Source organism: Heterodontus francisci, chromosome 2 (genome assembly GCF_036365525.1).
Source record: "Heterodontus francisci isolate sHetFra1 chromosome 2, sHetFra1.hap1, whole genome shotgun sequence".
NCBI classification, from domain to species: Eukaryota; Metazoa; Chordata; class Chondrichthyes; order Heterodontiformes; family Heterodontidae; genus Heterodontus; species Heterodontus francisci.
Window position 1 is genome coordinate 15,408,560 of NC_090372.1, and position 20,617 is coordinate 15,429,176.

The 20,617-nt window shown below is 42.8% G+C and overlaps 1 protein-coding gene across 1 annotated transcript; it reads right to left on the reverse strand.

Annotated features, from left to right (window-relative positions):
- Positions 1 to 1,519: 1,519 nt before the first annotated feature.
- Positions 1,520 to 18,490, reverse strand: psmg4 (proteasome (prosome, macropain) assembly chaperone 4). Its single transcript, XM_068049964.1, has 3 exons — positions 18,153 to 18,490; positions 3,256 to 3,331; positions 1,520 to 1,711 (listed from the first exon to the last, which is right to left on the reverse strand). The coding sequence occupies exons 1-3, from the start codon at positions 18,330 to 18,332 to the stop codon at positions 1,590 to 1,592; spliced, it is 378 nt and encodes a 125-aa protein (XP_067906065.1). The 5' UTR covers positions 18,333 to 18,490; the 3' UTR covers positions 1,520 to 1,589.
- Between the last annotated feature and the right edge of the window lie 2,127 nt (positions 18,491 to 20,617).

Consider the following 20,617-nt stretch of genomic DNA (forward strand, 5'->3'; position numbering starts at 1 on the left):
GAAAATGGTTCAAATTTTAAAGACTATTTTGACAACTTTAACTTCTCCTTCCTGGTATCCTAGTGAATCTTTGCAGTACCATTTCATGGCTCGAATCTCTTTTAATGGAGTTTCCTGAATTGCACTCTGTACCTCAACTGTAGCCTAGCTCATGTCTTATCCAAATTTAATATTGGGTCCTTGCTTTTAAAATCGATGGCACCATATATAAAACACTAACCCATTTTCCTTTCTAGCTGCACTCCCATCTTTAACAATCCGTTCCCCCACTCCCCATTTAGGGTCCATTTTCTTTCACTGTTCTTTTTCCCCTAAAATGAACTGTTTCATATTTCTCTGCATCAATCAGCACCTGTCCCCTGTCTGCCTACTCCTCCAATCTGTTTGCCATGTTCCTTCATTTCAGCAAATTCAGATATCAGGCACAAGAGGAAAATGGCCAAATCATTTATATAAATAGTGGGGGGGGGGGGGGGGGTGAAGGCACCAGCATTCTTGTGCTCACTGCTACTGACATCCCATCCATCTGAAACCATTCATTTATTTCGAGTCTGATTTCTATCCTCTCGCCATCTCTTCCTATCCATGAGCCGAGCACAGGGGTCAGCAACCTTAGTAACGAGAGCTATTTTTTTTTTAACATTTAGTCAAAAACATAGTACCTTAAAGAACTGCAATGCTGTGACTCAAATACCAATAAAAATGGACAAGAAAACAGAGACACATTTCAACAACATTTTAGAGAATTTTACAAAGAAAGTTGTTAATTCAATGATACTTTTCACAAGTACAATGTTAATTTAAAAAGACAAAACAAGCTGTATAATTTTCATCAAAATGGGTTCGATCAATCAAGGTCGGGTGCTGCAGGTTGCAGACCCCTGGTCTAGCACGTCCAGGTTGAAATGCGGATATTTAATTCAATCAAGTGTGTGTGGTTACAATTGCAGGCGTGGGCAAATAGCCTACTGGATGATCCTCTGGGTTACTGCTTAACAGAAGGAACTTAGTATAAGCCAGCTTCTCTAATGTGTGGGCCGCAGGGCAGGTTGTAGAGCTTTCCCATAGTATCATGTCAATTATTCTGCTCCCCCCCCCATCCCCCAATAAACTCAAGCATTTTGAGTCTTTTGGCACATCACTTTATGAAGTCTCCAGGTTTTGAAGTTTTTTTTTTAAAAAGTAGAAAACTCATGCAGTCTGGCAGAAAACTAGGGTTAACCAGTCTTCCAGCATCCTAACACTTCGTTCACTGTATAAACAGACGTTGGGGATCACATAGACTTGGAAAATCCCTGGTTTGTTCCTTGATCCATGCTGCGTTAGCCCATTTCAGCTGGGGTGGCAATGCGTTGCGACCTCAGTAACAACCCGTTCACACACACGTAATAGGAGATGCAAACAAGACGACAAAGCATTTTGCCCCATCATTGAGCAGGCTGGAATCATCAAACCTCCACAACAATCCTCGTGTCAGCGTCTGATCCTCAATTTATAGAATGCACAAAGAGAAAGGCAGTAATTTTTGTAACATTTTATTAAACAAGTAAACATAATATCTTTAAAAAAAATTTAAAAGAAAATTGCAATTAGAATTTGTCCGGATGAGCACTCATTTCTTGTTTGATTCGGTTTTCCACCTGCAGCGATAGGCTGGTGCAGGTGCTGGGCAGGTTATAACTGATAAAAACCTGTTTTCCTGTCTTCTTAGCTGGATGGGAGATTTAATGCAAAGGAACAAATTAAAGTACGGTTAAAACCTATTGTGGAACACAGGTTCTCAGTACACTTCAATCACTTGATATTTGGCATTTATTTATATGTAACTGGGATACTTGTTCTTTTTCTAGAAGCAATCGTGACGTACAATGCATCTGTAATACATTGCACTGCATAAATTTATGAACGAGGAGCAGGCAGACACCCTGCCTACTTATCACAAATATCGAGATACTTTTGGTTCTTTTCACAATATTACTTGTATGCAAATGCCACATCCTTATTTTAGAACAGGCAGATGTATTGGTTAATTTGCAACTCCATCACCTTCATTGTGCTACAAATCCTGTGACGGAGCTCTTCAATCTGGATATCATCCTCGCTAGTGAAGTCTACTCTTCTCAATGGCAACAGATCCCACTGTTCATGAAGGACTGTCTCTGACGGTGTATGGATATACTACAGAGGTCTAGGTAAGTAGATAGGCATTCTCACACTGATTTAGAATGTCCACACATCTGGAATTCACCCCATTAAAACAAATGACACAAAACCAACAAGGATATGATGCGGCTAATCACCTATTACAATAAATGAAGGTAACTGAATACACAGGAAATTGATTACAGTAGCTATAAATGAAGTCGTTTAACTTGACAAAAAAACACAATGAAATCATTAACAAAATTCCACAATCCTGATAGTTTTCTGTCATTATATCCCCTCTTCACATAGCATCCCTATTTCCAACAATTCCTGGGATTAAAAAATGGGCAGAGAACAACAGGTCAATTCACCCTCTAATTTTCCCAACCTCACCAAAGAAATGATCTTACTTATATCTCAGTCACCAGGGGGGTGAGGGAAAAAAAGAGAGAGAATAAACTAGTTCTTTTAACTAAAGAAACCTAGGTGAAGGGCCATGGCTTATAGCGATTTCAAGCTTAGTTTTAAAGGTTTGAAGGAGGAACCAAGCACTGAGGGAGATAAGGAGTTGCACTGTTTTGAGCTAGAACGGGAGACAACAGCACAAGTTCTAGCTGCAACATAGTGGAGATAGAGGGAGGACCGAGAGCACATTGGACAGGATCATTGAAACTTAGAAGGAAACAAAGAACATGCTGAGGAGCACTAACTTTGATGGTATTGCCAAAATAAAGAGGGACAAGAAAGTAGTGAATGTGCGTGAGAGGGAGAGGGAGAGAGAGAAATTGGAAGCTAAAGGCACAAAATGACAGCCTTTCAGATGTCAAACTTTACTTCTATCCTGGCCAGGGGTGCTAAAAAGGATTTTACGGAAGCCTCCTGAATGTATAGCACTATTGTAAACTTGTTTCCTGTTTCAACCCACTAAATCATAAAACCTAGAGCTGTGAACAATGCAGTCTGGGATCCAGTCAATCTGCCAAGAGGTTTCTTTGGGGGGAGGGGATGGTGGTAGCTGTGGCGGAACAGGGAACATGATCACATCAAGAGAACAAGTAAGAAAATTAAAACAACCTGAAAATAAAATTCTTTACTAAGGAACAATCTTACCTAGTCTTTGTGCTACAGAATTGGGTGTGGTATCAGAGGCATCTCCAAGGACTAATGTGGACACTGGCATTGGGTCCTGCAAACCAATAGCAAGTTACATTAACCCAAATATTACTGTACTTGATCATCATTTCCTATTAAATTAAAAAAATCTATTCACACTTTTTGATACTGCACTTTAAAATTTCAAACACTTCAAAAACCACACCCTTAATTCTCCTATACTTTAACATTTAATTTCTGCTTCCATCAAAACCATTATGTTCAGAGGTTTGGCGTTGCAAGCCAACAACCAATTAAACAAACTGCAGATGCAGCACATCGGGGTTACCGGGATCTGATTAGTGTGCACAAGGAACCAGCTCTAACTGGCATACAGCACAGACCCAGTAATGGGACCAGTCACCTGAAAACGCAACATACTGGAAACTCTCATTGTTCAGCCCACAAGCACAACATAAAGGGAGTTTACTGCCGATGAATGAAGGATTTACAGCTGAAGAGTGTACAAAATTTGGGATATTGTACGATCGGGTTATATTGAATTCCTATTTTTCCAAGGAAACTATGACGTGCCAGTCGAAAATGTAGTCATGGTGACTGGACTAAGAACCTTCTACCTGAAAACAACAAACACATTCTGGAAACTAACATCCTTGCTGGCGGGTTTGCTAGTGCTGTTGGGAGGAGTTTAAACTAATTTGGCAGGGGGAGGGGATGCAGACTCCTAGCAGAATAGGGATACAGCTAAACACAGGAAAGCGAACAAGTCAGAGGGGATACAGCGGAAGTAAATTTCAAGGCAGTAAGACCAGGATGGAAGGCCTCTACTTTAATGCCAGGAGTATTGCAGGCAAAACGGATGAGTTAAGGGCAATGACTGACATGTGAAATTGTGATATAATAGCCATCACGGAGACATGGTTGAGGGAGGGGCAGGATTGGCAGCTCAATATCCCGGGATATAGAATCTTCAGGCGAGACAGAGGAGGGGGTAAAAGAGGAGGAGGCATTGCAATATTAGTTAAGGAGTCAGTTACTGCAGTAAGGAGAGATGATTTCTTGGAGGGGGCATCAAATGAAGCTTTATGGGTAGAGTTTAGGAATAAAAAAGGAACAGCCACATTGCTAGGTGTTTATTCTAGACCCCCGGATAGTCAGCGGGAAATTGAGGAGCAAATATGTGCGCAATTTGCAGAGGTGTGTAAAAATAATAGAGTAATTATACTAGGTGATTTCAACTTTCCCAACATTAATTGGAATAGTCATCGTGTGAAGGGCTTAGATGGAGTGGAGTTCTTAAAATGTATACAAGAGAACTTTCTAGCTCAATATGTAGAGGATCCAACAAGGGAGGGTGCAGTGCTGGACCTAATTCTGGGGAATGAAGCCGGACAGGTGGCTGATGTGTCGGTGGGGGAAAATTTTGGTGACAGCGACCACAACATGGTACAATTTAAGCTCGTTATGGAGAAAGAAATAGACAAGTTGCAAAAAAAGGTTTTGGATTGGGGGAGAGTGACTTTTAGTAAAATAAGGCAGGATCTGGCCAAGGTAGACTGGAAAGAGTTACTTGTCGGGAAATCTACAGAAGAGCAGTGGGGGGCATTCAAAAAGGAAATGGGGAGGGTACAGGCCCAACATGTTCCCTCTAGGGTAATAGGTAGGAGCAACAAGCCCAGAGAACCATGGATGACCAGAAACATTCAGGGTATGATGAGAAGGAAAAGAGAGGCTTTTAGCAAATACAAGAAGAGCAAATCAATGGAAGCATTAGTGGAGTACAGAAAGTGTAGGATGGAGCTCAAGAAAGCAATTAGGAGAGCAAAGAGGGGATATGAGAAAGCTCTGGCTGGTAAAAGCAGGGAAAATCCCAAGATATTCTATAAGTATATCAATGGGAAGAAGATAACCAGGGAAAGAGTAGGACCCGTTAGGGACCAAGGGGGAAATTTGTGGGTGGAGCCAGAGGACATTGGTAGTGTGTTGAACGAATACTTCACATCTGTCTTCACCCAAGAGAAAGAGGATGTAGATATGGAACTTAGAGAGAGAGACGGTGAGGTTCTTGAGCAAATTGTCATAGGGAGTGACAAGGTAGTGGAGGTTCTGGAAGGCTTAAAAGTAGACAAATCTCCAAGTCCGGATGATTTGTGTCCCAGGATGCTGTGGGAGGCGAGGGTGGAGATTGCAGGGGCTCTGACCCCAATTCTTAATTCCTCTCTGGCCACGGGGGAGGTGCCAGAGGACTGGAGAACAGCTAATGTGGTCCCACTATTTAAGAAAGGTTGTAGAGATAAGCCAGGGAACTACAGACCAGTGAGTCTCACGTCAGTGGTAGGGAAACTATTGGAGAAAATTCTGAAGGAGAGAATCTATCACCACTTGGAGAGGCAAAATTTGATTAGGAATAGTCAGCATGGCTTTGTCAGAGGGAGGTCATGCCTAACAAATTTGATTGAATTTTTTGAGCCTGTGACCAGGTGTGTAGATGAGGGTAGTGCAGTTGATGTAGTTTACATGGATTTCAGCAAAGCCTTTGACAAGGTCCCACAAGGGAGACTTATCAAGAAAGCAAATGCACATGGGATACAAGGTAACTTGATAAGGTGGATTCAAAATTGGCTTTATCAATCGAGGCATAGATTACAAAAGCAGGGAGGTCATGTTGGAGTTGTATAGAACTCTGGTAAGGTCACAGCTGGAGTACTGTGTGCAATTCTGGTCGCCACATTATAGGAAGGATGTGATTGTATTGGAGGGGGTGCAGAGGCGATTCACCAGGATGTTGCCTAGGATGGAACATTTAAGCTATGAAGAGAGGTTGGATAGGCTTGGGTTATTTTCACTGGAGCAGAGAAGACTGAGGGGTGACCTGATCGAGGTGTACAAGATTATGAGGGGCATGGACAGGGTGGATAGGGAGCAGCTGTTCCCCTTAGTTGAGTCAGTTACGAGGGGTCACAAGTTTAAGGTGAGGGGCGGGAGGTTTAAGGGGGATTTCAGGAAGAACTTTTTTACCCAGAGGGTGGTGACGGTCTGGAATGCCCTGCCTGGGAGGATGGTAGAGGCGGGTTGCCTCACATCCTTTAAAAAGTACCTGGATGAGCACTTGGCACGTCATAACATTCAAGGCTATGGGCCAAGTGCTGGCAAATGGGATTAGGTACACAGGTCAGGTGGTTTAATGCATCGGTGCAGACTCGATGGGCCGAAGGGCCTCTTCTGCACTGTATTATTCTGTGAAACTGACCTCAGCGGAGATAGCAACGGAGGCACTACTGCTGAATTTGGCATTCCTGAATTGCAGAAAGGAAAAACTTTGGCCAAAATTCCCACTCCTGATAACTATCCAAGGGTTCTCTTTAAGTGTGCATGTCAGGTAACCAGAGGCAGGAATTGAGCTTTGATGCTGCTCATACTTGAGAGGCTTGCTGCTATTCACTGTCCAGGCTTTCATTGTCGTATCCCAGATACAAATAAGTACAACATTCTAATTCTCCCTAATAGCATATGACCTTGGATGCAGCAAACATTGGTCAATGGCTCCCTCTGTAACAGCAATGGACAAGCAGTAAATATTTTATACAGAATTCTTTTCAGAATACAGAGCAGATTCTTTTATCTGGAGTGCACGTATGGGAAGAAGTGCTGCCCACACAGTCCATTTTGCAATACATTTGCGTATTATTGAATAACAGAGAGAGCAACTAACTCGTGGCAGAAACTGGGATCCAACTAGTTCCGAATCACGACTATTTCTACACTGTGTCTTTTTATAACAGGCCAGATTTTGCAGTGGGGGGAGGGGGATGGTTGAAACTGAACTATCAGCGTTCATCGTCATTACACCTCTGAAACAGATCACAACTTCAGGATGTGGGGCATGCGCAGATTAGCGTGGAAATCCTGAAGTTGAGGTCTGTCACTCAGCGCTCCGTCACAGGCTGCACTGTGGACCCCCTGATCCAGAGCCAGAAAACGCTGAAATTAGCAAGAACGTCACCATTCCCGCTCCCCCCCACATCCCTGTTAGAAACTCCTTCACAAGTTACACCTTGTCCAATCAGGTGTAACTGGGCTTTTAACAGCGATGTGATTAATAAAATTTGGGTGAACAACAAATGTGGCCCTGATAAAATAATTTTATAACCATGGAGTGCTATTGAATGATGAATTAGTAGGTTTTTTAAAGCTAATTTTTGGAATTTTTTTTTAAGTTCAGAATATTTGGGCTTCTACCTTGACCCCATATGTATGTTGCAATCTTTAATTTGCTCTATGCAAATTTTTTAAGGTTATTTTATTTTAGTGCCATTAGTTTCCCTAATGGCACTCGAGGTGAAATTCTCACTAGAGAGATTGCACCATTAATATTTAGCTAGGTTAACACTGGCAAATTCCATCCAACTTCCAGATGGGGATTCTTTCGCCGGTGTGTGTATTTGGGAGTTTGCATAAATACACATGTTGCCTGGTCTGGGACCCCAGCATCATTAGAACTTTAGATCCCATACAGAATAGTAAATGTTAACATTTGTAAACTCCTAATAAACAAAAATCAAAGCAAATGAGCTTTTGGGCACAGCCATTTTCAAAATGTAACTTACTTTTTAAAAAATAAAAGTGCAGAGCAAAATAATTGATCAGCTAAAAAAGCAGATGATCAAGGTTAGCATGGGAGGGACAGGAGTTTCACTGCCTGAAAAATATATTAATTTAAAAAAAAAACACATTTTTACCCAAGGAGAAAGGTCTGAGGCTTCGGGTTATTCTGTACCTGTTCCGGAAGTAATGTTTGATGATATCACTGGATGCTGGAAAATGGAAATTGATCCACTCCCCAGCATTATCATCCATCACCTTAAGCAGCACACAGAATGTACTTAATAATTATTTCCACTGATCTGTGAATCAGTAACAAGGACACATTGAATATTTCATAGCACAAAATGACAGCTATTTTAACAAGTGTAACAGACTTGCAAAAACAGCTGTAAGCTGTTCGGCTTCTAATAGACATTTCTGTAGAGAATAATTTTATTGACAAAGAAACTAGTAGAATTTTACACGTGACGAGCTTGTTCTGAATTGAAGTGACACTGAGAACGTTACATTAATTATTAGTATATTTTCAGCTGCACAGATAGCAAACTGTATAGTAAATATGTTGTATAATAATGATGAGCACAGAATACTGTTTTTTTCCTCAACAGGAGAGTGAATGTATTATTCCTTCACTCCTGAGGGCAGTGCCCTCAATAATGAACTCATTATTTTCTCTACTTTACCCTCTGGAATAGATTGACCTTTGCCAAGTGCCACTCTCAAATAAAGCAATTAACTTCCTAGCCTCATCCCAATACCACTATTATGGTACCAGAAAGCTAGAATCAGGAGCTGTCCCGGAATAACAGGCTCTCTGCTTTTCCTTCCCTCCAACTGGAACTTACTGCATAGGGAAATCATGCACACAAATTTCAAAACGTATATTCCATCGGTGTATGACAACTTGCTGAAGCACCAGTAACAAGCATGACACATACAATGCAGTTTTCTATATGGCTGTATAAAGAGCAACTACATCTAACGTACTACAGAACCATTCCATTAAACCATAAAAATCACTGTGGATTATTCTTTTAGCACCACTTCTGGTGCTACACTTCATAACCCTCTGCATAAAATGTTTCTTCCATCTTCTCCCTTAATTTTTTATTATGATCTTAAATTTAAAAACAAGCACTCTAATCCTATTACTGAAGTGGGGAACCTTACAATGATTTACAACATTTCTTTCCGCCCCCACTCAGTATTCAGGCTTGCAAAGCACTGGCTGAACTGCAGCATTTCTAAATCTACAGCCTTGATCGCCGTGATGCATTTTGAAAACTAAGCAAATGTATCAGCTACACTCAGTGGGAATGGCAACATAACCCATTTAATTATTCTGCTAGATAGACACACATCTTCATCAATCTGTAAGGCTGTAAGCCCTCTATCACCATCTTTAAATCATGTACATGAACATTCCCAGATATTTATATCATGGTACACCTTTAAGAGGGTGTGGTTATGTTTTCAATGCACCATGTAACATATACTTAGGGAGAGTCTGTAGAGAGTAGGAGACCAGCCCAGACCTGTATAAGATTGCTCCTAGTTTGCTCACCTGCAGCACAATTATAAAGATCCTATGTTACATGTCAACCAATCCCTTATGCGTGGTTGTTTTTTGTGCATAGCCAACACTAACACAAAGAGAAGCAAACAACAATTTGTAATCCTTTTAGCTGCAAGAACAACCTGTGGAGTTATACTGTACATACTGTGAGGCTGTTCTTACTTCTCCTTGCAAGATGTTCCCAGGGAAATGGTCCACTAGACATGAAGCTACTGTTCAGCTCGACTTATCTGCTGGAACCATTCCAGCAGAATGTGAAGCAGAGAGGGGACATTACCACTGCCTTAATTTGTAACACTTTGCCAAGAAACAAATAAATTATTCGACAAACCAATTTTTGTGAAAACAAAATGTTTGTAACTAACTGAAGAGAGCAGGAGATAGCAAAACCCAAGAGCTGAGGTCGAGAGGCATGAATTACAATTAATAGTTTAAAAAAAGAGGGTGTATGATCATATCAGGTAAATTCTTGAAGCATGAACTAGTCCAAACACAGTAAGTTGAGAGGGGAGGTGAAGAGGAAAATAAGACTGGCAAAAAGGGAATATGAGAATAGCAAAGCATTTAGAATAAAAGGGAATCCAAAAATCTTCTACTGGCATGTGAATAGTAAGCAGGTAGTAAGAGGCAGGGTGGGGCCTATTAGGGACAAAAAAGGTGATATATGCTTAGAGGTGCGGGGAAAGGCTAGAATACTTAATGAGTACTTTGTATCAGTGTTTACTAAGAAAGAGGATGCTGACAAAATATTGGTAGAAGCGGAGATGGTAGAGGAAATGGATGGGGTGAAAATTGATGGGCAGAAAGGCTGGCTATGCTTAGAGTGGACAGGTTGCCCGGTCCACTTGACTTGCATCCCAGGTCACTAAAGGAAGCAAGAATGGAGATAGCAGAAGGGCTTGCCATAATTTTGTTCAAGAAAGGGTATAAGGTCATTCTTAGTAACTACAGGCTGGTCAGTTTAACATCAGTGGTGGGTAAGGTTTGAGAAACAATAACTGGACATGTTTGAGTTGATGATGGAGGGTCAGCATGGTTTTGTACATGGCAGATTAAATTAAATTAATATAATTGATTTTTTTGACGAAATAACGGAGAAGGTTGATGAAGGGAATGCTGCGGATGCCGACTATACGGATTTGAAGAAAGCATTTGACAAAGTACCACATAAAAGGCTGGTTAACAAAACTGAAGCTCATGGAATGAGAGTCAGTGTCAGCTTGGATAAATAAAAAGGACAGAAAACAGCCACTTGTGGTGAATGGTTATTTTTCAGACTGGAGGATGGTGGACAATGGTGTTCCCCAAAGGTCAGTGCTAGGACCACCGCCTTTTTTGATATATATGACTTGGATATTGGAATACAGAGTAAAATTTCAAAATTTGCTAATGATACCAAACTTGGAGGTGTGACAAACAGGGAGAGTGATACCGATGGCCTGCAACAGGACATTGATAGGTTAGCAGAATGGGCAGAAGGAATTTAATACAGAGAAGTGTGAGGTGATGCATTTTGGCAAAAGGGATAGGGAGAGACAATATCAACTTAATGGCACAGTTCTAAAGAGTGTGCAAGGATAGAGAGACTTCAGGATGCATGTGCATAGATCTTTGAAGGTAACAGGACATATTGAGAGAGTGTTTAGCAAAGGATATGGGATCTTGAGCTCCATAAATAGAGGTAATGAGTACAAAAGCAGGGAAGTGATGCTGAACTTTTACAAAGCCCTGGTTAGGCCACAACTAGAGTACTGCGTCCAGTTTTGGTCACCACACTTTAGGATGGTTGTGAAGGTCCTTGAGTGGGTGCAGAGGAGATTTACCAGAATGGTTCCAGAGATAAGGGAATTTAGCTACAAGGTTAGGTTGGAGGAGCTTGGATTGTTCTCCCTGTAGCAAAGGAGGTTGAGGGGGGGGGGGGGATCTGATAAAGGTGTACAAGATAATGACAGGTTTAGATTAGGTAGACATAGAAAAACTGTTCCCATTAGCTGATGGTACAAGGACTAGGGGCACAGATTGAAAGTTTTGGGCAGGAGGGACATGTGGAAGAACTTTTTTATGCAACGATTGGTAATGACCTGGAACTTGCTGCCTATGAGGGTTGTGGAAGCAGATACGATCAACAATTTCAAAAGTACCTACATGAAACTATTATTTTTCTACTTAGGAATTGAGGGAGCAACACTGAAATTTAGTGATGCCATTAAATTAGACCAATTTTGGCAAAGATTGTGAAAGGCAATGGCAGAACATAGATAGGGCAGCAGAATGGGCAGATAGGTGGCATATGGAGTTCAGTGTAGGGAAGTGTGACTACAACAATTACTTTTATCGAGTGCCTTTAACGTAATAAAACCTCCCAAGATACTTCACAAGAGGGATCAAACAAAATTTGACACTATTTCACATAAGGAGATATTAAGGCAAGTGACCAAAAGCTTGAACAAAGAGGTAAGTTCTAAGGAGCATCTTAAAGGAGGCGAGAGAGGTTGAGAAGTGATGAAGCTTAGGGAGGGAATTCCAAAGCTTAGGGTTGTGGCAGCTAAAAGCATGGCCACCAATGGTGTAACAAGCAAAATCGGGTATGTACAAGAGGCCAGAATTAGAGGAGCACAGATATCTCGGAGTGTTGCAGGGCTGCAGTAGGTTAGAGATGGGGGCGGGGGAGGGGGTGTATAGGAGGCACGGAAGAATTTTAAAGCAAGAAAGAGAACTTTGAAAATCGAGAAGTTGTTAGACTGGGGGGCAAAAGTAGGTCAGCCAGCACAGAACTTGATAAGAGTTAGGACAGGGGCACCAGAACTTTGCAGCTGTTCAAGTTTATGAAGAGGGAAGTTTATGGAAGGTGGGAGGCCAGCCAGGAGAGCATTGGAATGGTCAAGTCTAGGGGTTTCAGCAGATGAGCTGAGGCAGCGGCAGAGATGGGTGATGTTACAGAAATGGCAGTAGGCGGTTTTGGTGATGGACAGGGTAGAGGGTTGGAAACTCTGCTCAGGGTCAAAAAGGACTCCCAAGATTGCGAGTAATTTGGATCAGCCTCAGGCATTGACCAAGGAGAGGGATAAAGTCAATGGTTAGAGAAAAGTGTTTGTGGAGGAGATTGAAGACAATGGATTCAGTCTTCCCAATACTTGACTGGAGGAAATTTCTGCTCATCCAATATTGGATGTTGGGCAAGCAGCATGACACACAAGAGGCAGTGCCTTGGTTCTGTATCCCTTAATATGCATTCCTAACAAAAATCCATCAATCTCAGTTTTGAAATTTTCAATTGACCTACCCTCGACAGTTTTTTTTAAAGGGGACAGAGTTCAAGATTTCCACAACTCTTTGTATGAAAAAGTGTTTCTTGACATTCCCCTGGACCGCTTAGCTCTAATTTTAAGATTATGCTCCCCTGCTCTGGAGTGCCCCAAAAATGTATTTGGAAGAGCAAGGAAAGAAAATGCACCTTAAATGGCATGGTTTTAAATCGAGTTGAGGAGGACAGAAACTTTGGAATGTAGCTACACAGGTCATTAAAGATGGCAGTGCAAGTAGATAAGGCCATAAAAGAGGGAAACTGAATCCTTGATTTTGTAGCTAGAGGCATAGATTACAAACGAGAAGGTAATTTCAATTTATACAATACTTTAAGTTAGGCTGTAATTGGGAGTACTTTGTAGAGTTTAGCACACCCATTACAAAAGGACACAAAAGAAATGGAAAAGGTGTCGAAGAAAATTCACCAACATGTTACCAGAAGTGAGGGGTTACAGTTATGAAGAAAGATTTGGGAAGATAAGAGCTTTATTTACTCTGCTGAAGGTTAAGGGATGATCCAATAGTAGCCTGAAAGACTCTAAAGGGTTATGAGAGTCAACTAGTGATTGATCTCATTTCCACTGGCTGGTGAGATGGTGACAAGAGGGTGCAAATCCAAGACACTCAGCAAGAGAATTCAAGAGGTTAAAAAAAAAATCTTCAAACTGAGGGTGGTTAAAATGTAGAATTCTCAGCCACAAACAGATGTTCCAAAGCAGAGCCCATAAATTATTTTATAAGGGAATTAGATAATGACTTGTAAAAAGCAATGTTAAAAGGATAGGGGGGAGTGGGAACAGATGAAGTGGTTCTTGTAGTTAGAATGGGTCAAATGAGCCATTTCTGTACTCTAAGCATGAGCTCCATTTAAAACATTGTCTCTTCTCCATGGAGTGATCTCTCTACCAGAATTTCTTACCCACAGCTGTCACAAAAGTTTCTCAATTCACTTGAAAAAGCCCTTCAAAACACTCCGGCAGGGGATGCAGAGACCAAGTGGGCCCACATCAGAGACGCCATCTATGACTCAGCAATGACCACCTTTGGCAAACGTGAGAAGCAGAATGCAGACTGGTTTCAATCTCACTTTGAAGAGCTGGAACCTGTCATAGCTGCCAAGCGCATTGCATTGTTGAACTACAAGAAAGCCCCCAGCGAGTTAACATCCGTAGCACTTAAAGTCACCAGAAGCACCGCACAAAGAACAGCCAGGCGCTGTGCAAATGACTACTGGCAACACCTATGCAGACGTATTTAGCTGGCCTCCAACACCAGAAACATCAGAGGAATGTATGACGGCATTAAGAGAGCTTTTGTCAAGAAGATCGCCCCCCCTCAAGTCTAAATCGGGGTAACGATCACTGACCAACGCAAGCAAATGGACCGCTGGGTGGAGCACTACCTAGAACTGTACTCCAGGGGAAATGTCACTGATACTGCCCTCAATGCAGCCCAGTCTCTGCCAGTCATGGATGAGCTGGACGAATAACCAACAAAATCAGAACTCAGTGATGCCGTTGATTCTCTAGCCAGTGGAAAAGCCCCTGGGAAGGACGGCATTACCCCTGAAATAATCAAGCGTGCCAAGCCTGCTATACTCTCAGCACTCCATGAACTGCTCTGCCTGTGCGGGGATGAGGGAGCAGTACCACAGGACAGGCGCGATGTCAATATCATCACCCTTCATAAGAACAAGGGTGACCGCAGTGACTGCAACAACTATCGTGGAATCTCCCTGCTCAGCATAGTGGGGAAAGCCTTCACTCCAGTGGTGTTAAACAGGCTCCAGAAGTTGGCTGAACGTGTCTACCCTGAGGCACAGTGTAGCTTTCGTGCAGAGAGATCCACCATTGAAATGCTGGTCTCCCTTCGCCAGCTACAGGAGAAATGCCGCAAACAACGGATGCCCCTCTACGTTGCTTTCATAGATCTCACCAAAGCCTTTGACCTTGTCAGCAAACGTGGTCTCTTCAGACTACTAGAAAAGATTGGATGTCCACCAAAGCTACTAAGTATCATCACCTCATTCCATGACCATATGAAAGGCACAATTCAGCATAGTGGTGCCTCATCAGACCCCTTTCCTATCCTGACTGGCGTGAAACAGGGCTGTGTTCTCACACCTACACTGTTTGGGATCATCTTCTCACTGCTGCTCTCTCACACGTTTAAGTGTTCAGAAGATGGAATTTTCCTCCACACAAGATCAGATGGCAGGTTGTTCAACCTTGCCCGTCTTACGGCCAAGAGCAAAGTACGGAAATTCCTCATCAGGGAACTCCTCTTTGTTGACAATGCTGCATTAACATCTCACACTGAAGAGTGTCTGCAGAGACTCATCGACAGGATTGCGGCTGCCTGCAACAAATTTGGCCAAACCATCAGTTTCAAGAAAACGAACATCATGGGCACGTCAGAAATGCTACATCCATTAATATCAGCGACCACGCTCTGGAAGTGGTTCAAGAGTTCACCTACCTAGGCTCAACCATCACTAGTAACCTGTCTCTCGATGCAGAAATCAACAAGCGCATGGGAAAGGCTTCCACTGCTATGTCCAGACTGGCCAAGAGAGCATGGGAAAATGCTGCACAGACACGGAATACAAAAGTCCGAGTGTTTCAAGCCTGTGTCCTCAGTACCTTGCTATACAGCAGCGAGACCTGGACAACGTACTTCAGCCAAGAGTGACATCTCAACGCATTCCATCTTCGCTGTCTCTGGTGAATCCTTGGCATCAGGACTGCATCTCCAATGTAGAAGTCCTCGAGGCAGCCAACATCCCCAGCATGTATGCCCTACTGAGCCAGCGGCACTTGAGATGGCTTGGCCATGTGAGCCACATGGAAGATGGCAGAATCCCCAAGGACATATTGTACAGTGAGCTCGCCACTGGTATCAGACCCACTGGCCATCCATGGCTTTAAAGATGTTTGCAAACATGACATGAAGTCCTGTGACACTGACCACAAGTCATGGGAGCCAGTCACCAGAGCTGGCGGACAGCTGTAAAGGCGGGGCTGAAGAGAGGCGAGTCGAAGAGACTCAGCAGTTGGCAGGTAAAGAGACAGAAGTGCAAGGGGAGAGCCAACTGTGTAACAGCCCCAACAACCAACTTCACGTGCAGTGCCTGTGGAAAAGTTTGTCCCTCTAGAATTGGCCTTTATAGCCACACCAGGCACTCCTCCACAAACCACTGACCACTTCTAGGCGTTTACCCATTGCCTCTCGAGACAAGGAGGCCAAAAAGGCAAAGGATTCTCCATACATTTGTACCAGCTACAAGACTGAAGAATCTTGGGGCAACACAGAGAGCAGTTGTACAGAATGCCTCGGTTTGTCGAGACAGGTGCTGAACATAGCAGGGAAGCTTTTGATCATTCATGCAGGCCTGCATAAACATAACTCAGTGCAGCTCTCTGTCCTTGATACTAGCTCAAACCCACTGGAACAATTATTAGTGGAATAATGGTCCTCAAGGAAATTATGCCTTTGAGTTGACACCCAAAACAGCTTATTCACTCACATTCTTCAAACTGATGTGAATTTGATCGATCAAAAATCTAACCCAAGAGCGGATTCCCTCACTCTCTACATTGAAGTATAGTGACTCAATCATTTCTGCACAAGTCACAAAAGAAAATATACATTACCTCATTACGTCTCTCTCTCTCTCAAACCAACCAAGTAGGCCAAGTGACTCCTGAACCAATAAGGCATTCTCACCACTTAGAATCAGCTAACAGCAGAGACTAAGGATTAAACTAGAGGCCTACATGTTCTCCAAGACCATACCATACCACGTATTTACCCATTGAACTATTAAGGAAGACTGCCAACTAAGTTTTAATAATATGATCAACACTATATACATTTATTCATAAAACCATCACAATTTTGAACAGATCAATGCTTGGTAAGATTCAGTGCAACTTGACATCAGGAAAATCAGTGCCCTCCAACAGGATCACCATGTAGATCAAAACTGAAATTTAGTGCCTTTTGGGGTTACCAATGAACAGCAGGGAAAAAGAAATTTTCAATGGCTTTTGCAGACAGGTAACTTGAACAAAAAAAAACATTTCTCAAATCAATTTTCTCCACTTCTCCCTCGGTCATAAAAAGTGTTGTCTTGTGATTAGCACCAAGTGCCCTGGTGTTTGTACCTTCAACCCAAATGGTTCAGTAATTCCACTGGTTTGAAACCAGAGCTCTGTTTTGCATGAGACCAACACAGTGATGACTACGCTAAAAAAAACTTAAGACAATTTAACGTCAAATTTTAAATTCTTTACAATGTTCGCCTGAATTCCACAATCGAATTGCTCTTGTATTTATAATTCACTCTCACCTAACCAGTACCTTCAGTTATTTTCTTGTAATTAACTGCAGATTACCACTCCATAAAATTACAATAAATTACATCGTAATAGTTGATTTGTCAACAAATTTAACTTCACGATCCATCTTCCCTCTGCCCACCAACTCCACAGAAAAGGAGCAAAACTCTAACTACATAGTATACATTATAAAATATAACTGTTGCAAGTTTATCCTTAAGGCATTCAGACAACAGCTGCAAACCATCTGAGCATTACTCAGCCTATGATGCTATCTGAATCCTTTGATGAAACAGTTGCCTAGCTACCATCCAATGATGGAGACATTTTTAAACTGTGCAGTGCAAATGCTCTAATGGAGAAGGCTGTGACTAGGTTTTTAATTTTAAGAACTTCCTCCGATGAACTTTAAAATTCTCATCCTTGTCTTCAAATCCCTGCATGGCACTGTCCCTCTTATCTTTAACCTCCTCCAGCCCTTACAACCCTCCAATGATCCCTGCGCTCCTGCACATCCTGATTTTCATTACCCTACCACTAGCAGCCTTGCTCTCACAGCTGCCTGGGCCTGAAGTTCTGCAATTACCTCCCTAAACCTCTCCACCTCTCTCTCCTCCTTTAAGATGTCTTTATCCATGTACATTTTGGGCACTAAGATCTCCTTATTTGGCTTGGTGTCCAATTTTGCTTGATGGCCTAACTTTACTTTGTTTTACTAGTTCAAGGTGCTATATAAATGCAAGTTGCTGATACAAGAAGACCTGGCAGCTCACTATATTGCTTCCTAACCATTGTAGTGTTTGTAGAACCAAACTCTTTCAGGGGCCATGGGGAAAATGTGGAAAGGGACACAGTAATTTAGTTTGTCTAAGTAGTAAGCTTAACTGCCTCCCCCTCCCCGAAAGCTCAATTAGAGGAGTTTTGGTCCTGACCACTTGGGGGAGTTCCAGGATGCACAAAGAGAAGCAGCCTGTGCAAACCCCATGGCTGGTAATATAATCTCCTCGGTATAAATCCAAGTTCAGCATCAATGTTTTGGTGGGGAAATCACGGTACATGTTACTTACAAATTTGGTGCACATGGCTACAGCGAGGTTAGAGAAAGTCGGGGCGCTCCCAACCCACAAGAAGAAACTGTCCTTCATTCTGAGGACGTGGAAATGCACCGTCTGCTCCGACAGCTTCTCGCTGAAGTTATGGACAGACAGGGTCGGCACCCCAGCCCCAATCTCGCCTGCAGCCATCATTCCAAAACCTCCGTCCGCCCTGGATTTGCAAACAAGCTGCAGAGCACTCCCGGGACCGGCTCGCCTGTCAATCACCGGCCCCCGGGACCCAGTCCATCAAAGACATCGCTTCCTGATCCGCCTCTTCGCTGCTGACTCACTCTCTAAACTCTATTATCAGCAGCCAGAGGGCGATGAAACCATCAGGCTGAACGCACAGATGAATTAGGTGATTGCAACAGCATCTCGAGAGGCCAAAGAAATAAATACATTGGCAACACAGCGATTAAAACAGCATCTCTTTCTAGTTTGATCAATTCATTCATGTGTAGAAGCCTGTCTATCTCCAATCATTCCAATGGGTTGTAACCTGCCTCTGTGTTTGGAATGGTCTGATCTTGTTATTTAGATTTGCAGTTAAATCGCAAAATGAGATAAAATAATCCGCACTTAAAAGAATTGCATTCGAATTTCTGTGCATCGAACAAAAATAATGTAATCTTACACGGTCCTTGATCACAAATTGTCCCACTACTAATGTTTGGTTGGAAAGAGTTTCTTTGTAGTTTGAAATTTTAAATTGTTGTTCATTTCTTCTCTCTCTCTCTCGGTATTTCTTTGCGGATGAAGATTTTGGGAAGGTTGCAGGCCCGCTGGTGGCTAGTCAGGCCTACCCGTGATCGGCAGATTCTCCCACAGCGGGTACAGTGAAGGTGTAGTCGCTGCTGGGGACAATTGGATCTATCCTTCTTCTCCTTTTCTCTTTCATGCTGGTTCTTAGCTCAGTCTCAAAGGTGTCTGTAGGCCTCCTGATGTAGCATCTCCAGGCATCACAATCTATGGCCTGTGTTTCCCCCTGGCGATGGTCGATGTGGCACACAGAGAGGGACTTCTTCAGGGAGTCCTTGAAACGTTTGCGTGGAACCCCTCTGTTCCTTTTACCCGTGGTCAGCTCTCCATACAACAAGGTCTTGGGCAGGCAATTGTCGTCTATCTGGGCAATGTGACCCGCCCAACACAAACAGTACATTCGGCAGACTCGACAAATGAGTGTGGAGCAACCACAGCTTCAGAGCACAGACCAAACTCAAAGTGTACAAAGCCATAGTCCTCACCACCCCTCTGTATGGTGCTGAGTCATGGGTCCTATACCGCCATCATGTACGCCTTCTAGAGTGCTTCCATCAGCACTGCCTCCGCAGCATCCTCATGATCCACTGGCAGGACCGCATCACAAACATTGAAGTCCTGCAAACATCGCCAGCATTGAGGCCACCCTCCTGCAAAACCAATTGTTGTAGGTCATGTTTAAAAGCATTGGACAATTTCCATTTGAAGTGTTACAGGAATTTTTTGCATGATTTGTTCTGCTTTGCATTATTTTTTAATTGACTAGCTCAACACAATAAGCCCCGGATTTTGCGGTTGTAAAGATGGTGAAACTGTCAGCTTTCGCTATCATTACTGCGAAACTGATAGCAACTTCGGGCGGTCATGCCTACACAGTTAAATGTGGAAATCCAGTATTTGTTGTCAGTGATTCCCCACTCCTCCACAGGGTGCGCTGTCGAAGTCTTCCCAGATGGAAATCAATTAGAAATCACTGAATGGATTTGATGTGGAGGGTGTTGCACGGGGCAGTTCCATGTGTCATGCAGACCCCCCAGCTGCCAAGAATGAGGCATATTAATTTTGTCGTATGAACATTGATTTTAAACTGTTGCTGGAGTGAAGAAATGACTTGTTAAAGAGATCACCAGACATTTGGGCTGGAAGGACATTTACATACTAAGAGACAGTGCTTGGAGAGACAAAAGAATTGCTCACTGATTCAATTAACAGAGATTGGGCTGGGCAGTGGTGATCCACATCTTGTTGGGATAAGAGACAGCCCTACACTGCTCCCCCCCTGCCTCTCAACCGAGAGCTTTGAAACCCACAAAGACAGGACTGGTTAAACCAGCTAGTCATATGACTGACCGGCTGATCCAGGCTTTTAAATGAGACACATGACAGTTTGAATTGAGACGAGAGTTTGCAACTGAAGCTGGAACAAGGAAGCCTCTCTCTCTCTCTCTCACTTTCTCCCAAGCCAACGGACCCACTGAAGACATGTAAACCTCAAGAGAGAAAAGACTCTGACACAGAAGCAAGTTGAAGCGTGAACTGGGCCCCAACGAACAGCGGGACTTACCGGAAACCAAAGACTCCACATTGAACTCAAAGGACTGTAATTATAATTCCAATATTGCCTCAAACTTTTCCCCTTTATTCTTTTCTACTTTTTCTGTCTCTATCTGCGTGTG